We start from the raw sequence: 18,680 nt of genomic DNA on the forward strand, positions 1-18,680 counted from the left end.
TCATTTCGTCGATGAGCACCACAGTGACTGGGTCAAGCTTCTCCCATGGGTGGAGTTCTCTTACAGCAACCATGTGAGTAAGTCTTTTGCCAAGTCTCTGTTCCATGTGGTTTATGGGCAACAACTCAAAGTTCCGTGTCCTGAGGTGTGTTGCTCCGGCAATGCAGCAGCCGATACCCTCATGGAGTCCTTCTTCGACATCTGGAGCAGTCCTCCATCTGGATGAAGAGACACGTGGATAAGAGACGTCTAGATTTTTTTTCCTTCCAGCCCGGAGACAAGATATGGCTCTCTTCTAGATATGTCTGCCTTAAGATGCCATGATACAAGTTGGATCAATGTTTTTTTTGGTACATTCGAGATGCTCCAGCGGATCAACAAGGTATTGTGCAAGTTGAGATTGCCGCCCACTCTATGCATCCCCAACTCCTTCCATGTATTTCTCCTCAAGCTTGTCGTCCTGAGTCGGTTTCACCAGGATCCGAGTGTCTCCCCTCCTCTGGTCTGTGATAACGATTCATTAGAGGTTATGGCCATTCTGTAATGTCTGCCCTTGACCACAGACTAAAGATTACTGTCACGGACAGACTAGGGCTAGCCACCAAGTCGGCAGGACCTCAAGAACCCTGAAACCCTTTAACCCCTATACAGGCATTTGGAATTACACAAGGTCCAGGAGATCTCTGCCTTTGGAAGGCTGCAATCCAGGAAAGAGTTGTCGTCAGTCAGGGTCCAAACCAGGAGGCACAAAGAGGGACAAATTCGGAAGGCAGAAGCGTAGTCAGGAAATTAGGCAGAGGTCAAAACTGGGTTGGCAGTGAGGTACATAAATGGCAGGCAGGAGGCTAGTCAGGAAACAAGCAGAAGTCAGAACACCAGAATCACTAAATAGAACAGGGCGGGACAGGAACCAGGAATACAGAACTATCTCTGGCAGTGGTCAGCAGAAAGAAGGGGGAATCAGAAGGGTCTGGTGTCTTCCCATTGGCTATAGGTGAATGATGGTAACTTCAGCTGGAAGACACACGCCACCTACAATCAGCCAGTGGTACTTCAGGTCCTAGGGAAACCCAGCTTAGTAGATGAGTGGAGCCTTCGCTCACCAGAGCCACTGGCACGACTCCTCTCCCATCCCCAGCACTATCCATGGCGGGAACACGGCGCCACCTGGCGATAAGAGCAGAAGTCGCAGGAGCGAACTTCAGTGGGGACATGACACATTCTTGATGAGAAATTGATCTAAGGTAGCACCTACTATTTGGTAGATTGGAAGGGTTTTGGTCCAGAGGAAAGGTTTTGGGAACTAGAGGAGACTGTTGATGCACCTCTTCTCATTAAGAGATTCCTGAAAAGGAAAGGGTGTAACAGGTGGTACTGTAGCACCTGGTCCCCATGCGGCACCCCCACACGCTCCCACTTCCATGCCTCGGGGGCACCATTCTTCTCACTTGTCTGGCAGTCCCAGGAGTCCTGTTCCTGCCCCAGGGCCTGCCACAGCCTCTTACCTTTTTTAAAGTGCTGGCGCCTTGTTACCCGAAAGTGACCCCTGAGGTCAGCTATCAACCTGTAAGCATTTAAGGCAGTCTCTTCTTAGGGAGATGCATGAGCAATGTTGTCTATCCGTAGTGTGCAGCTAGTTCTCAGGTCCCGTACCTATTACTGTGTCTAGTTCTGTCCTCGGCAATCATAGCAGATAAAATCTTGGAGATGAGAATACCTCTTCAACAAAGATGAACTCATATGGGTCAAATACTTTGATTGCTAATATCCCAGTAACAGTAAGGCTATGTTCACACAGTGTGTGTTTTTGCAGCGTTTTTTTTCTGCAGCTATACTGTAGCAAATCCTCATCTCTTGGCAGGAATTAACCTGTGCTTTTGGAGCAGTTTTTCTGGCGTTTTTTTGCTGCATTTTTGCAGTAACTCATTGCTTTGTATAGGTGAACAAAATAAGGTAAAACAGAGGCAAAATAATTTCAAAGAATTGACATACTGTTTCTTTGAAAAATGCAGCAAAAACCAAGCAGGTTGCTATTTCAGTCAGGAAAAAAATGCATGTATTTTGTGTGTGTGGCATGAGATTTCTGGAATATCATAGACTTTGCTGGTACTGTAAAAACGGTGTTTTATCACCATGAAATTGTATAAAACTAATGAAAAAAACATGCAAGAAATGGTACAAAAACACACTGTGTGGACATAGCCCAAGGTGAAATAAAAAGAACTCAAAACATTTTATTCCACTCTGCAGCCATAATTACTTCCTTTTTACAGTTCAATGTAAAACATTTGGTGAAAGATCCTTTTAATGGAAAGCAGAATGCTATTAATCCCTCGGTTCTCTGTAAGAGTTCTGCAAGATTATATGCTTTGAGAAGATGCAGAAAATCCAACAGATATGTGTTGTAGACTAGTGTAACTATAAGTTTATCAATAACTAGCTGTACTACCCGGCTTCACCCGGGTTAATAACTGGTGTTAACAAAATAGAATGTATTAACAAATATGTATTCTGCACACAAAAAACACAAAACAAATAGATAGAAATGTAATTATAATGTCTGTCTCCCCCTCTGTATATATCTCTCTGTCTCTCTATCTCTGTCTGTTTCTTTCTCCGTCTGTCTCAATCTCTTTCCCTGTCTATCTGTCTGTCTGTCTCTTTCCCTGTCTGTCTCTTTCCCTCTGTCTCTTTCCCTGTGTCTGTCTCTTTGCCTGTCTCTTTCCCTCTCTTTCCCTGTCTGTTTCCCTATGTCTGTCTCTGTCTCTTAACCTGTCTCTCTCTTTCCCTATTTGTCTCTTTCCCTGTGTCTGTCTCTTTGTCTGTCTCTTTCCCTCTCTTTCCCTGTCTGTCTGTTTCCCTATGTCTGTCTCTGCCTCTTTGTCTGTCTCTTTACCTGTCTGTGTCTGTCTCTTAACCTGTCTCTCTCTTTCCCTATCTGTCTCTTACCCTGTCTGTCTGTTTTTTACCCTGTTTGTGTCTGTCTCTTTCCCTGGCTGCATTGTGACACACCAACATTCCATTTAAGGGCGTGGCTGCGCATTCTTCTGAAGTTCTGGCTGCACTGTGGCTCCCAGCTCCATTCGCTTTAATGGAGGCAGTTTTCTTGGTGAATAACTGTAAAGCGCGGGTTTAAAATTTCCCCTCAAAACATAGCCTATGACGCTCTCGGGGTCCAGAAGTGTGAGTGTGCAAAATTTTGTGGCTGTAGCCGCGACGATGCAGATGCCAATCCCGGACATACATACATACACACACACATACACACATTCAGCTTTATATATTAGATTTCGAAATTAGGTTAAAGTGAATCTGTCATCAGAAATTTAGCTATAAAGCTAAAAGTTCCCCCCTCTGCAGCTCCTGGGCTGCATTCTAGGAAGCTTCCTATAGTTTTTGTGGCCCCTTTTATTCCAAAATAAATACTTTATAAACTTGTTCCTTTTCTTATGCAAATTTCTTTAATTGTCCATGGGGGCGGGCTGCCTGATGTACGTTGCTGTCCTCCTGCCGATTTACGCCGCCCCCGAACGCTGAATTTCAAACCTCAGGATGCCGCCCCTGGGTGCCTCTGGTCCCGCGCATGCGCTGTGCTACTGTAGCGGTGCCGTGCACTGCGTGCACGTGTCACCGCTGGTGACGCTTTGCGCGGGCACCGACTGCTCCATCTGCTCCTCCCATCTATTTCCTGCTGCTGAGCAGGATGGGAAGGAGGTGACGTCCGGTCATCTGGCCAGCGAGCAGAACGCTGGAGGAATAGGCGAAAGTGCGGTCACGAGGTTATGGTCGGCACTTGCTGATGACACTCACAGCGCCGCCCATAACCTCGTGCCCGTGCAAAGCGTCACTAGCGGTCACACGTGCACGCAGTGCACGGCACCGCTACAGTAGCACAGCGCATGCGCGGGACCACGGGCACCCAGGGGCGGCATCCTGAGGTTTGAAATTCAGCGTTCGGGGGCGGCGTAAATCGGCAGGAGGACAGCAACGTACATCAGGCAGCCCGCCCCCATGGACGATTAAAGAAATTTGCATAAGAAAAGGTACAAGTTTATAAAGTATGTATTTTGGAATAAAAGGGGCCACAAAAACTATAGGAAGCTTCCTAGAATGCAGCCCAGGAGCTGTAGAGGGGGGAACTTTTAGCTTTATAGCTAAATTTCTGATGACAGGTTCCCTTTAAGACAGGTATCTGTTCAGATGTCAAAGCAATGAAGGATATCTTTACCACTTGTTTCTGTTTTTGATCTTTGGCGAGTTCTTGTTTGCTGCAATTCAGGTTCAAAACTCTTGTTTTGGATTAATGCTTTCTTTCCTTTATTTGATTTTTTCTCTTTCCCTAAAAAAGAAAAAGAGGTGCTTACAGAATTATCAATGGGATCATAAACCACTTGTAGCTAATACAGTGTTTGATCTAAGAAACATGCTCTAAGACACTTTCTCTAAGGCTTTACTATTTTGTGTAACATAACTCCGGTGGGGACATGACACATTCTTGATGAAAATTGGATCCAAGGTAGGACCTACTATTTGGTAGATTGGAAGGGTTTCGGTCCAGAGGAAAGGTATTGGGAACCAGAGGAGAATGTTGATGAGTCTCTTCTCATTAAGAGATTCCTGAAAAGGAAAGGGTGTAACAGGTGGTACTGTAGCACCCTTTTCCGCATGAGGCACCCCCACACGCTCCCACTTCCATGTCTCAGGAGCGCCATTCTTCTCACCTGTCTGGCAGTCCCAGGTGTCCTGTCCCGTTCCTGCCTCGGGGCCTGTCACAGCCTCTTCCCCTTTTTTAAAGGGCTGGCACCTTGTTACCTGGAAGTGACCCCTGAGGTCAGCTATCATCCTGTAAGCATTTAAGGCAGTCTCTTCTTAGGGGAGATGCATGAGCAATGTTGCCAATCCTTAGTGCGCAGCTAGTTCTCAGGTCCCGTACCTATTACTGTGTCTAGTTCTGTCTTCGGCAATTGTAGCAGATAAAATCTTGGAGATGAGAATACCTCTTCCACAAAGATGAACTCATATGGGTCAAATACTTTGATTGCTAATATCCCAGTAACAGTAAGGCTATGTTCACACAGTGTGTGTTTTTGCAGCGTTTTTTTTCTGCAGCTATACTGTAGCAAATCCTCATCTCTTGGCAGGAATTAACCTGTGCTTTTGGAGCAGTTTTTCTGGCGTTTTTTTGCTGCATTTTTGCAGTAACTCATTGCTTTGTATAGGTGAACAAAATAAGGTAAAACAGAGGCAAAATAATTTGAAAGAATTGACATACTGTTTCTTTGAAAAATGCAGCAAAAACCAAGCAGGTTGCTATTTCAGTCAGGAAAAAAATGCATGTATTTTGTGTGTGTGGCATGAGATTTCTGGAATATCATAGACTTTGCTGGTACTGTAAAAACAGTGTTTTATCACCATGAAATTGTATAAAACTAATGAAAAAAACATGCAAGAAATGGTACAAAAACACACTGTGTGGACATAGCCCAAGGTGAAATAAAAAGAACTCAAAACATTTTATTCCACTCTGCAGCCATAATTACTTCCTTTTTACAGTTCAACGTGAAACATTTGGTGAAAGATTCTTTTAATGGAACGTAGAATGCTATTAATCCCTTGGTTCTCTTCAAGAGTTCTGCAAGATTACCGTATATGCTTTGAGAAGATGCAGAAAATCCAACAGATATGTGTTGTAGACTAGTGTAATTATACGTTTATCAATAATTTCTAAATTAGGTTAAGACAGGTATCTGTTCAGATGTCAAAGCAATGATGGATATCTTTACCACTTGTTTCTGTTTTTGATCTTTGGCGAGTTCTTGTTTGCTGCAATTCAGATTCAAAACTCTTGTTTTGGATTAATGCTTTTTTTCCTTTATTTGATTTTTTTTCTTTCCCTAAAAAAGAAAAAGAGGTGCTTACAGAATTATCAATGGGATCATAAACCACTTGTAGCTAATACAGTGTTTGATCTAAGAAACATGCTCTAAGACACTTTCTCTAAGGCTTTACTATTTTGTGTAACATAACTCCGGTGGGGACATGAACATTCTTGATGAAAAATGGATCCAAGGTAGGACCTACTATTTGGCAGATTGGAAGGGTTTCGGTCCAGAGGAAAGGTATTGGGAACCAGAGGAGAATGTTGATGAGTCTCTTCTCATTAAGAGATTCCTGAAAAGGAAAGGGTGTAACAGATGGTACTGTAGCACCTATTCCGCATGAGGCACCCCCACACGCTCCCACTTCCATGTCTCAGGAGCGCCATTCTTCTCACCTGTCTGGCAGTCCCAGGTGTCCTGTCCCATTCCTACCTCGGGGCCTGTCACAGCCTCTTCCCCTTTTTTAAAGGGCTGGCACCTTGTTACCTGGAAGTGACCCCTGAGGTCAGCTATCATCCTGTAAGCATTTAAGGCAGTCTCTTCTTAGGGGAGATGCATGAGCAATGTTGCCAATCCTTAGTGCGCAGCTAGTTCTCAGGTCCCGTACCTATTACTGTGTCTAGTTCTGTCTTCGGCAATTGTAGCAGATAAAATCTTGGAGATGAGAATACCTCTTCCACAAAGATGAACTCATATGGGTCAAATACTTTGATTGCTAATATCCCAGTAACAGTAAGGCTATGTTCACACAGTGTGTTTTTTGCAGCGTTTTTTTTCTGCAGCTATACTGTAGCAAATCCTCATCTCTTGGCAGGAATTAACCTGTGCTTTTGGAGCAGTTTTTCTGGCGTTTTTTTGCTGCATTTTTGCAGTAACTCATTGCTTTGTATAGGTGAACAAAATAAGGTAAAACAGAGGCAAAATAATTTGAAAGAATTGACATACTGTTTCTTTGAAAAATGCAGCAAAAACCAAGCAGGTTGCTATTTCAGTCAGGAAAAAAATGCATGTATTTTGTGTGTGTGGCATGAGATTTCTGGAATATCATAGGCTTTGCTGGTACTGTAAAAACGGTGTTTTATCACCATGAAATTGTATAAAACTAATGAAAAAAACATGCAAGAAATGGTACAAAAACACACTGTGTGGACATAGCCCAAGGTGAAATAAAAAGAACTCAAAACATTTTATTCCACTCTGCAGCCATAATTACTTCCTTTTTACAGTTCAACGTGAAACATTTGGTGAAAGATCCTTTTTAATGGAACGTAGAATGCTATTAATCCCTTGGTTCTCTGCAAGAGTTCTGCAAGATTACCGTATATGCTTTGAGAAGATGCAGAAAATCCAACAGATATGTGTTGTAGACTAGTGTAATTATACGTTTATCAATAATTTCTAAATTAGGTTAAGACAGGTATCTGTTCAGATGTCAAAGCAATGAAGGATATCTTTACCACTTGTTTCTGATCTTAGGGGAGTTCTTGTTTGCTGCAATTCAGGTTCAAAACTCTTGTTTTGGATTAATGCTTTCTTTCCTTTATTTGATTTTTTCTCTTTCCCTAAAAAAGAAAAAGAGGTGCTTACAGAATTATCAATGGAATCATAAACCACTTGTAGCTAATACAGTGTTTGATCTAAGAAACGTGCTCTAAGACACTTTCTCTAAGGCTTAACTATTTTGTGTAACATAACTCCGCTGGGGACATGACTACAGATGAGCGATGTTCAAGGTTCGAGGTTCGCCAATTTCATGTTCGAGTGATTTTGGGGGTGCTCGACATCGAACTCGAACTCGAGCTTTTTGCTAAAAGCTCGAAAGTTCGAGTTACGTTTGAGAACGGCTCAATCACCAAAAGCAGGGCTTTTTACAGCTACAGTATGCAGGGAGCCATCGCTGGCAGCCTGCGTAAGCTGGTAGCCAAGATAAATATCAGGTATCCAAGCAAAGCGCTTTGCTTGGTAACCCGATATTTACCCTGGTTACGTGTGCAGGGAGCCGACACTACCCCGCTGGGCTCCGCCCCCTCCTGTACGCGGCATGTACACACACACACACACTCACACTCACCTGTCCCCAGCCATGCAGTCCCCGGCACTGACGTCTTCAGCGCCACATGGCCCTGCTAGGCTCCACCCACTTCGCACTCCGCTACCTGCACACATGACCCCGCTAGGCTCCACCCACCTCCCACTCCGCATACATGGCCCCGCTTGGCTCCACCCACCTCGCACTCCGGACACATTACCCCGCTTAGCTCCACCCACCTCACACTCTGCACACATTACCCCGTTTAGCTCCACCCACCTCACACTTCGCACACATTACCCCGCTAGGCTCCACCCACCTCGCACTCCGCACACATGGCCCCACTCGGCTTACCTGCAGTAATGAAGTCTTGCCCTCCCGACCTCAGCGCTGTCACTGTCCTCCATGGCTGCCGCTTCACATTTCCTCTCTCTGCCGACCCGAGACTGTGACTAATGACTAACGGTGACGTGACAGGCTCCCGCGATACTTGGCTGTGAAGGCGGCGGTCATTGAAGTCAGTGACAGCTCTGCTATCAGCAGTGCAGGAGATCGTCACCGCCGGTAATGTACCTCGCTCCTGACAGCAGCACTTGTCATGCCCTGCAGTGATCTGGGCTGACCTATTGATGTTAGCTCAGGTCAATGCTGTCCCAGCCAATATGGAACATTCTGTTCTTCATTGACTGGGACAGTGACTATGGTATGGACCGTCATGGGAACGCCTTGGATTACAGCAGACCTGGATTTGTTTTTCTTTCTAATAAATTGGTGAAAGAGGGAATGTTTTGGGCAGTGTTTTTTCAAATAAAAATGTGTTTGTCGTCTATTTTTTTTTTTATTACTGACTGGGTTGGTGATGTCGGGTATCTGATAGACGCCTGACCTCACAAACCCCAGGGCTTGATGCCAGGTGACATTACACATCTGGTATTAACCTCATATATTACCCCGTTTGCCAGCGCACCAGGGCAACGGGATGAGCTGGGGCGAAGCACCAGGATTGGCACATCTAATGGATGCGCCACTTCTGGGGCGGCTGCGGCCTGCTATTTTTAGGCTGGGGAGAGTCCAATATCCATGGACCTCCCTAGTCTGAGAATATCAGACCCCAGCTGTCCGCTCTACCTTGGCTGGTGATCCAATTTTGGGGGGGACCCCACGTGTTTTTTTTTTAAAATTATTTATTTAATTTAAAATAATAGCCTGGGATGCCCTCAGTTTTGGATTACCAGCCAAGGTGAAGCTGCCAGCTGTGGTCTGCAGACTGCAGCCGTCTGCTTTACCCTAGCTGGCTATCAAAAATAGGGGGAACCCCACGTCATTTTTTTTTTTAAATTTATTTATTTTTTTTGGTAAATACAAGGCTAAGCACCACTTAGTGCCACATGAAAGGCACCAAAGGGTGCAAAATTACAAAATGCAGGAGAGTGGGACATTATGTGTCTTTCTGCCATTATAATGACAGAAAAGACTGATATGAAGTGTACAAGCACAAGAAAATCACCAGAGCGCTCTACGCTGTGAAAAGCAGTAGAAAATGGCACTGGAGGGAACATGTGACCGCCTCATGTAGGTTGAAGCTATGGATCCTGGGTAAATTTATGTATTTTCCCTCCTTCAGTTTTTTGCAGTACGCAAAAAAAACGGAAGGCACACGGATGACAAACGGATGACATACGGACCGTATACGGAACGGAAACGGATGCCACACGGATGCACCTGTGAAAAAAACTGACCTTTTTTGCGGACCGCAAAAACGGATCGGTCATGTGAATGAAGCCTTATTCTGATCTGCCGTTTATAAACAGCAGGCAGAAATAAGTGACTAGCACCCCCCAGTGTCAGAAAATCTCTGGGGTTTCAGGGGGTAGCTGAGACCCTGTAGATCATGATTCAGGCCGGTTTTTCCGGTCCGTGCTCACGTGATCACCGGTATACACCGTATACCGATGATCACGTTACAGTAAATGACAGCGCTGGTAAAAAAATATTTATCTCCCATCTGGCATGAACAAACATGTCAGATGGGAGATAAATCTCCTCCCCGGTCCACTGGTGTCGCCAAAGTGCCCCTCCCGACCCCCTCCCTGAAATCCAAGATGGCCTCACGCACAGCAGCGCGCCGGCCGCATGCACCCTACTCCTCTAATTTCTGTCGCATGTGCCATGACACATGTGACTGAAACCTCCTCCCCAGCCCCTGCCAGGTCACCCCTATAACCCCACCGGTGTTCCCCGTTGTCCCACGGTAGCTGTGCAGCGTTGATCCCCCGCGGCCCCCTCCTTCACAATAGACGCTGCCGCATGCACAGAGCGGCTGTCAGCTCAGCTTCCTGTGTTCAGACACAGTGAGTGGTGGTAACCATGCATCTGTAAGCTACTGCAATGCACTGCTCATGAGGTAAGGGAACATAGTTGATCAGGAGTGCTATACTACATTTACAAATGGAGGTATTTGATTTTATAGTTGCCCTGCTGAACGACTACCAAACATGAGAGTCCGTTATGCGCCACAAGAAAACATCTCTAAACAGCGAGCTCTGTTTTTAGTATTCATTCAGCTGGATAACTGGACTTAAAGGGGTATTCCATCTCCAAGATCCTATCCCCAATATATAGTAGGTGGAATAGCAATAATATCAGCAAATACCAATATTTGGAAATCTAGAATAGTTCTCCTGATTAGGCATGCCCTTACCTCATGAGCAGGGCATTGCAGCTTTGGTAGCAACACTTACGACATGGACTCTGCTGCTGTGAACCTAGGGAGAGTGGGTGCAGATTCATTGCACCCACACTCCTCACATGGAGGGTCTGCACTCCTAGAAAATGGGGGATACGTTCCCTGAGCGTGTCACCCCATATTCTAGACGGTCCAGAGTCATCGTGGGACCCCCTTATTTTTTTTCCTTACAATAAATTGGTGAAAGAGGGAATGTTTTGGGGAGTGTTTTTTCAAATACATTTTTTTTGTCTATTTGTTTTGTTAGTACTGACAGTTTGTGATGTCGGGTATGTGATAGACGCCATGACATCACAAACTGCTGGGCTTGATGTCAGGTGACCTTACAGCTAGTATCAACCCCATTTATTACCCCGTTTGCCATTGCACCAGGGCATAGGATGAGCTGGGGTGAAGCGCCAGGATTGGCGCATCTAGTGGATGTGCCACTTCTGGTGCGCCTGCGGCCTGCTATTTTTAGGCTGTGAAGGCCCAATAACTATGGACCTTCTCACCCTGAGAATACCAGACCACAGCTGTCCGCTTTACCTTGGCTAGTGATCCAATTTGGGGGGACCCTACTTTTTTTTGTAATTATTAATTTTTATAAAATAATTATAAAAAAAGAGCCTGGGGTGACCTCCACATTGGATCCCCAACCACGGTAAAGCTGCCAGCTGTGGTTTTCAGGCTACAGCCGTCTGCTTTACTCTAGATGGCTATCAAAAATGGGGGGACCCAACGTAATTTTTTTTTTTTAACTATTTTTTTAAATAAAAAAATTTAATGGGGTTCCCTGTATTTTGATTGCCAGCCAAGGTAACACCAGGCAGATGAGGGTGGCAACCCGTAGCTGTCTGCTTTATCTGCGCTGAGAATCAAAAATACCACGGAGCACTATGTCTTTTTTTTAAAGATTTATTTTTACAGCACTGTGATGTCCAGCAATCAAAATACAGGGAAGCCCTTTTTTTTTTAGTTATTTAAATAAATAATTAAAAAATATATATGGGCTCCCGCTGCATTTTTGGTATTGCTAGTTAAGGGTAATCCAAGCAGCTACTGGCTGCCAACCCCCACTGCTTGGTGTTACCTTCACTGGCAATGGAAAATCCAGGGAAGCATTTTTTGTGTCCAGCTGGGTACAACTAGGCAGCTGGGGATTGGAATCCGCAGCACAGGTTAGCCCGAGGTTTCTGGGCCCCTCTGCTGCAAATTGCAGTCCGCAGCCGCCCCAGAAAATGGCACTCTAATAGAAGCGCCATCATCTGGCGCTGTATCCAACTCTTCCAGCAGCCCTGAAGCCGGGTGGCTTGCTGGGTAATAATGAGTTAATACTAGCTTTGTTTTACTAGCTAGTATTAAGCCAGAGATTCTTAGGGGTACTTTGCACACTATGACATCGCAAGCCGATGCTGCGATGCCGAGCTCGATAGTCCCTGCTCCTTTCGCAGCTGCAATATCATTGTGATAGCTGCTGTAGCAAATATTATCGCTATGGCAGCTTCACATGCACTCACCTGCCGTGCGACGTCGATCTGGCCGGCGAACCGCCTCCTTCTTAAGGGGGCGGGTCGTGCGGCGTCACTGCGACGTCACACGGCAGGCGGCCAATAGGAGCGGAGAGGTGGAGATGAGCGGGATGTAAACATCCCGACCACCTTCTTCCTTCCGCATATCCTACGGGAGCCGCGATCACGCAGGTAGGAGATGTTCCTTGCTACTGCGACTTCACACACAGCGATGTGTACTGCCGCAGGAGGGAGGAACAACATCAGACCGTCGCGTCAGTGTAATTATGGAATTCGCCAACGCTACACCAATGATATGATTACGACGCTTTTGCGCTCGTTAATCGTATCATCTAGGATTTACACACTACGATGTCGAGAGCGACGCAGGAAGTGCGTCACTTTCGACATGACCCCACCGACATCGCACCTGCGATGTCATAGTGGGCAAAGTGCCCCTTAATGTCAGGCAAGTTTGACCCGGCCATTAAGAATCTCCAATAAAGGGTTAAAAAAAAGACACCACACAGAGAAAAAATACTTTAATAGAAATAAATACACAGACACACTTAGAGACTCCATGTTTATTAGTCCCTCTTATCCCTCCACGATCCATGGTCTTCTGTCTTCTTTCTCCTTCAACACATGCAGCTCTGTTCCATCAGCAGCACTGCATGGGAGAAAGACGCTGCTCCCTGTGCAGGCTTTTCACTCCGTGAGTGATCAGTGCTGCTGGCTGTTAGCGGTACTGTCACCGCTGACAGACGGGTCGCCATAGCAACGGTGCTCCGATCACGTGATTCCCGGAGCCGCTGCGGCTGTTAGCGGTGATGTCACCGCTAAGAGACGCATTGCTATGGCAACGTTGATCTTCGTTATTTACCGGCTGTGTCAGCCGGTCAATAATGGAACGGGGAAGCAGAACGGGAAGTCGACCGTATGCCAGAGCATGTTGCCGGTACACGGCGATACACAAACATGCACTGTGTACCGGAGAGTGCCATGACAGGACCTAGCATGACGTCAAAGCTATGTGACCAGTCTGTAGCCAATGAGATAATAGACACGTGACTGGTCACATGGCTATTTTGACGTCACGATAGGTCCTGCATCACTGCTGGTTACCGGGAGGACGCAGCGATTACTGATGGAAAAGCGGCGGGAGACAGAGTGCAGGACACATCGCAGGCACCGGTAAGTGTTATGGCAATGTTTATTAACTGTATGTGTACATTTATAATGCGTTTTTATGTGTTTGTGATTGCCTCCCATTGTTTTCAATGGGGTTCGAGAGCTTCGTCGAACGGCTCATCGAACGGTGCCCCGTACCGAACCGAACTCGAACTCCAGGGGGGTGGCTCATCTCTAGACATGACACATTCTTGATGAAAAATGGATCCAAGGTAGGACCTACTATTTGGTAGATTAGAAGGGTTTCAGTCCAGAGGAAAGGTATTGGGAACCAGAGGAGAATGTTGATGAGTCTCTTCTCATTAAGAGATTCCTGAAAAGGAAAGGGTGTAACAGGTGGTACTGTAGCACCTGGTCCCCATGCGGCACCCCCACACGCTCCCACTTCCATGTCTCAGGAGCACCATTCTTCTCACCTGTCTGGCAGTCCCAGGTGTCCCGTCCCGTTCCTGCCCCGGGGCCTGCCACAGCCTCTTCCCCTTTTTTAAAGGGCCGGCGCCTTGTTACCCGGACGTGACCCCTGAGGTCAGCTATCATCCTGTAAGCATTTAAGGCAGTCTCTTCTTAGGGGAGATGCATGAGCAATGTTGCCTATCCATAGTGCGCAGCTAGTTCTCAAGTCCCATACCTATCACTGTGTCTAGTTCTGTCCTCAGCGATCATAGCAGATAAGATCTTGGAGATGAGAATACCTCTTTAACAAAAATGAACTCATATGGGTCCAATACTTTGATTTCTAATATCCCAGTAACAGTAAGGGCGGCGTTACACGGTACAATATATTGTGCAATATATCGCCGGGGGTCACGGAATTTGTGACGCACATCCGGCATTGTTAGAGATGTCGTACCGTAACGAGCAAAAATACTCACCTTATCGTTGCTCAATGACACGGCATTTATTTCCATAATGTCGTTCCTCCTTCTGCGCGCCGGTTGTTTGTCGTTTCTGTGGCAGCACACATTGCTACGTGTGACACCCCGGGAACGACGAACAACAACTTACCTGCGTCCCGCCAGCAATGAGGAAGGAAGAAGGTGGGCGGGATGTTACGTCCCACTCATCTTTGCCCCTCCGCTTCTATTGGGCAGCCGCTGTGTGAGGTCACTGTGACGCCGAACGTCCCTCCCCCTTCAGGAAGAGGATGTTCGCCGCCCACAGCGACGTCGTTAGGGAGGTAAGTACGTGTGACAGGGGTTTAACAACTTTGTGCGACACGGGCAATGAAATGACGGGGGCGGGTGCGATCGCTCATGCTGCCCTAAGGCTATGTTCACACTGTGTTTTTGCAGCATTTTTTTTGCAGCTATACTGTAGCAAACCCTCATCTCTTGGCAGGAAATAACCTGTGGTTTTGGAGCAGTTTGTCTGGCATTTTGTTTTGCTGCATTTTTGCAGTAACTCATTGCTTTGTATAGGTGAACAAAATAAGGTAAAACAGAGGCAAAATAATTTGAAAGAATTGACATACTGTTTCTTTGAAAAACAAAGCAAAAACCAAGCAGGTTGCTATTTCAGTCAGGAAATAAATGCATGTATTTTGTGTGTGTGGCATGAGATTTCTGGAATATCATATGTGTGGCGCACTGGACAAGCCAGGTCGTCACAGAGCAACACCAACACACCCCACACTCCCGGTCAGGCACACCGAAGTCAGACAAAAACCCTTGTTGCCTTCCTCCAGGGGCTGATGTCCACACCAGGGGGTGGGCCAGGCAGTTTGTCCCACCCACCAAGGAGTTCACAGTCCTGGAGGCGGGAAAAAGAGTAGGGTTTGCAGTTTGAAGTGAAAGTGGAAGGAGGGAAGTAGCAGTTGAGCAGACAGAAGTTGGTCCGGGTGTGTGGCCCGGACGGATCAGCAAGGTTGGCAGACTGTGGTGACCGTCTGCAGGAGAGGCCTATTGGAGCTAGCCGTAAGGACCGTGGACGGGCGGTGGCCCAGCGGTACCGGACCGGTATGCAAAGAGAAGCCAGCACCATCCGGCAGGGGCTTACGGACCCCGGCAAGGATAGGAGTCGCTGTGAATTTGCCAAATCCGTTAGAGAAGGGAACCTCTTGGGTTTCCCAGCAGCCAAGTCCCGACAGAAGGCAACAGTCCAACCGAGAGAGGGAAACACAGTCACCGCCAAGGCTAAAGTTCCCAGGGCCAGAGCCTGCGGGCAAAAAGGGCTCCTTCAGCAACCTTCAAGCTGGGGAGCGGGTTACCGGTGGGAACCCATTGGAACGTCACAATACACAGGTGCAGGGAAAGGCAGTCACCATCAACCTGCCGGGAGGAGAAACACCGCAGCCATCTGTGGGACCCGTCCATCCAGCCGTTTGTTTTACCGGAGACTCTGTGTACATCATTGGCTGAGTGAGTACCACCGTGCCGTGCGGCACAGTGCTGCCCCCACGACCCTGCACCTCACCAGGCCCCGTAACCCGCCTGCCATCCATCCGTACCCCCTCACCGGGACAACCAACCCCCTACCACGGAGGGGAGAACTAACATCCAGGCTGCTCCCTGTCATCGCTCCCGGGATCTCCGTCCAGAGCAGCGGTGGTGTCACCAATCTCACCACAACCGTGGGTGGCGTCACGGACAATATCCAATCCCCACAATTAATCCCCACCCTTTTCACTCACGGGCGAGGAACGCCGCTCGAGTCCCCGGGATTCGGCCCACCGCTCGAGCCACCACCGAGCAGCAGCCGCAGCAGCAGTGGCCAGACCCGAGCAGTGGGAGAGCGCAGCGTCCCCTCCTACGCCCGCGACATAGGCTTTGCTGGTACTGTAAAAATGGTGTTTTATCACCATGAATTTGTATAAAACTAATGAAAAAAGCATGCAAGAAATGGTACAAAAATACACTGTGTGGACATAGCCCAAGGTGAAATAAAAAGAACTCAAAACATTTTATTCCACTCTGCAGCCAAAATTACTTCCTTTTTACAGTTCAACGTGAAACATTTGGTGAAAGATCCTTTTTAATGGAACGCAGAATACTATTAATTGCTCTGTTCTCTGCAAGAGTTCTGCAAGATTATATGCTTTGAGAAGATGCAGAAAATCCAACATATATGTGTTGTAGACTAGTGTAATTATTAGAGATGAGCGAACCGGTCCCGGTTCGGCTCGAGGTCGGTTCGTCGAACGGAGGTCTCGTTCGAGTTCGGTTCGTCGACCGTTCGACGAACCGAACTCGAACCGCATAGGAAACAATGGCAGGCATTCACAAACACATAAAAACACCTAGAAAACACCCTCAAAGGTGTCCAAAAGGTGACAAACAACTCGCAACACAACACAAACACATGGGAAAGTGACAAGGACATATACTCATGCGAAAATAAAAGAGCTGGACAAGGAAAAAGAGGAGGAGACACCGATATAGGCATTGTACGCCCTTCTAAAATCATGTAAAACACCGCAAGGTGACTCCAAGCAGAGTCTCCCTTTTTTCCAAAAATTGGGCCACACAGACACCCACCCCCTTCAGTGGCAGCACTTGTGCCCCAGTTGTACACTTCACAGGTACAGTTACATCAAGCACATTCAAAAATACGCCATCCTTAACCGTCCCCAGGATGACACCGGGGTAGGTAGCAAAGTTTCTCCTGATCCCAGCTCTGTTCATCTTGGCTCCTTTTTAAAAACACTGTAAGCAAGGGTTACTCCAAGCGGAGTCTCCTTTTTTTCCAAAAATTGGGCCCCACACACACCCACCCCTTCAGTGGCAGCAGTTGTGCCCCAGTTGTACACTTCACAGCTAGATTTGCATCAAGCACATTCAAAAATACGCCATCCTTAACCGTCCCCAGGATGACACCGGGGTAGGTAGGAAAGTCTTTCCTGATCCCAGCTCTGTTCATCTTGGCTCCTTTTTAAAAACACTGTAAGCAAGGGTTACTCCAAGCGGAGTCTCCCTTTTTTCCAAAAATTGGGCCCCACACACACCCACCCCTTCAGTGGCAGCAGTTGTGCCCCAGTTGTACACTTCACAGCTAGATTTGCATCAAGCACATTCAAGAATACGCCATCCTTAACCGTCCCCAGGATGACACCGGGGTAGGTAGCAAAGTCTTTCCTGATCCCAGCTCTGTTCATCTTGGCTCCTTTTTAAAAACACTGTAAGCAAGGGTTACTCCAAGCGGAGTCTCCATTTTTTCCAAAAATTGGGCCCCACACACACCCACCCCTTCAGTGGCAGCAGTTGTGCCCCAGTTGTACACTTCACAGCTAGATTTGCATCAAGCACATTCAAAAATACGCCATCCTTAACCGTCCCCAGGATGACACCGGGGTAGGTAGCAAAGTCTTTCCTGATCCCAGCTCTGTTCATCTTGGCTCCTTTTAAAAAACACAGCAAGCAAGGGTTACTCCAAGCGGAGCCTCCCTTTTTTCCAAAAATTGGGCCACACAGACACCCCATCAGTGGCAGCAGTTGTGCCCCAGTTGTACACTTCACAGCTATATTTGCATCAAGCACATTCAAAAATATGCCATTCTTATCCGTCCCCAGGATGACACCGGGGTAGGTAGATAAAGTCTTTGCTGAACCATGACTTGTTCATCTTGGCTCCTTTTTAAAAACACTGTAAGCGACTTCCGGTTCCGGCGCTGTGATGTGAGGATGCGGGAGACAGAGCTGCGCACGTTCCTCAGCCCCACACACCGACTATAGGAGCCCCATGGCCGGGGGAGAAGGCAGAGAGAGGGAGGCGAGGAGCGGGAGGTGACCGTGCATGGAGCGATACCTCCTCCGGAGCGGCGGCAGACAGCTGGAGCAGGGTGCTGCAGAGAAAGCAGTGCACATGGAGCGCAAGATGGCGGCCGCGGGCCGCGGCGGTGTGCAGGGAGGTGAGCGGGGACGGATGGAGGAGGAGGAGGGGGAGCAGCTGAGATAGCAGCAAAGAGCTCGGCAACACGTGCAGCAGGCAGCCGAGCAGCACGAACAGCAGGCAGCCGAGCAGCAGGAGCAGCAGACAGCCCAGCAAGTCCAGCAGCAGACAGCCCAGCGACTCCAGCAGCAGACAGCCCAACAGCACCAGCAGCAGACAGCCCAGCAGCAGACAGCCCAGCAACACCAGCAGCAGACAGCCCAGCAGCACCAGCAGCAGACAGCCCAGCAGCACCAGCAGCAGACAGCCCAGCAGCACCAGCAGCAGACAGCCCAGCAGTACCAGCAGCACACAGCCCAGCAGCAGACAGCCCAGCAGCACCAGCAGCAGACAGCCCAGCAGCAGACAGCCCAGCAGCAGACAGCCCAGCACCACGAGCAGCAGACAGCCCAGCAGCACCAGCAGCAGACAGCCCAGCAGCAGACAGCCCAGAAGCAGACAGCCCAGCAGCAGACAGCCCA

At 47.7% G+C, this 18,680-nt stretch overlaps 1 protein-coding gene across 4 annotated transcripts in view; it reads right to left on the bottom strand.

The window, feature by feature from the left end:
• LOC142296261 (uncharacterized) overlaps positions 1-18,680 on the bottom strand; it is a 321,619-nt gene that overhangs the window by 56,687 nt on the left and 246,252 nt on the right. For 3 of the 4 annotated variants that reach the window (XM_075339645.1, XM_075339664.1, XM_075339635.1), the window contains 3 exons: positions 7,337-7,441; positions 5,784-5,894; positions 4,229-4,339 (listed from right to left, as the gene is read on the bottom strand). In XM_075339645.1, coding sequence (XP_075195760.1) covers positions 4,229-4,339; positions 5,784-5,894; positions 7,337-7,441 — 327 coding nt within the window. The remainder of the gene's footprint in view (positions 1-4,228; positions 4,340-5,783; positions 5,895-7,336; positions 7,442-18,680) is intronic. The other variant, XM_075339654.1, reaches the window with a different exon arrangement.

Source organism: Anomaloglossus baeobatrachus, chromosome 1 (genome assembly GCF_048569485.1).
Source record: "Anomaloglossus baeobatrachus isolate aAnoBae1 chromosome 1, aAnoBae1.hap1, whole genome shotgun sequence".
In the NCBI taxonomy this organism is placed as follows: Eukaryota; Metazoa; Chordata; class Amphibia; order Anura; family Aromobatidae; genus Anomaloglossus; species Anomaloglossus baeobatrachus.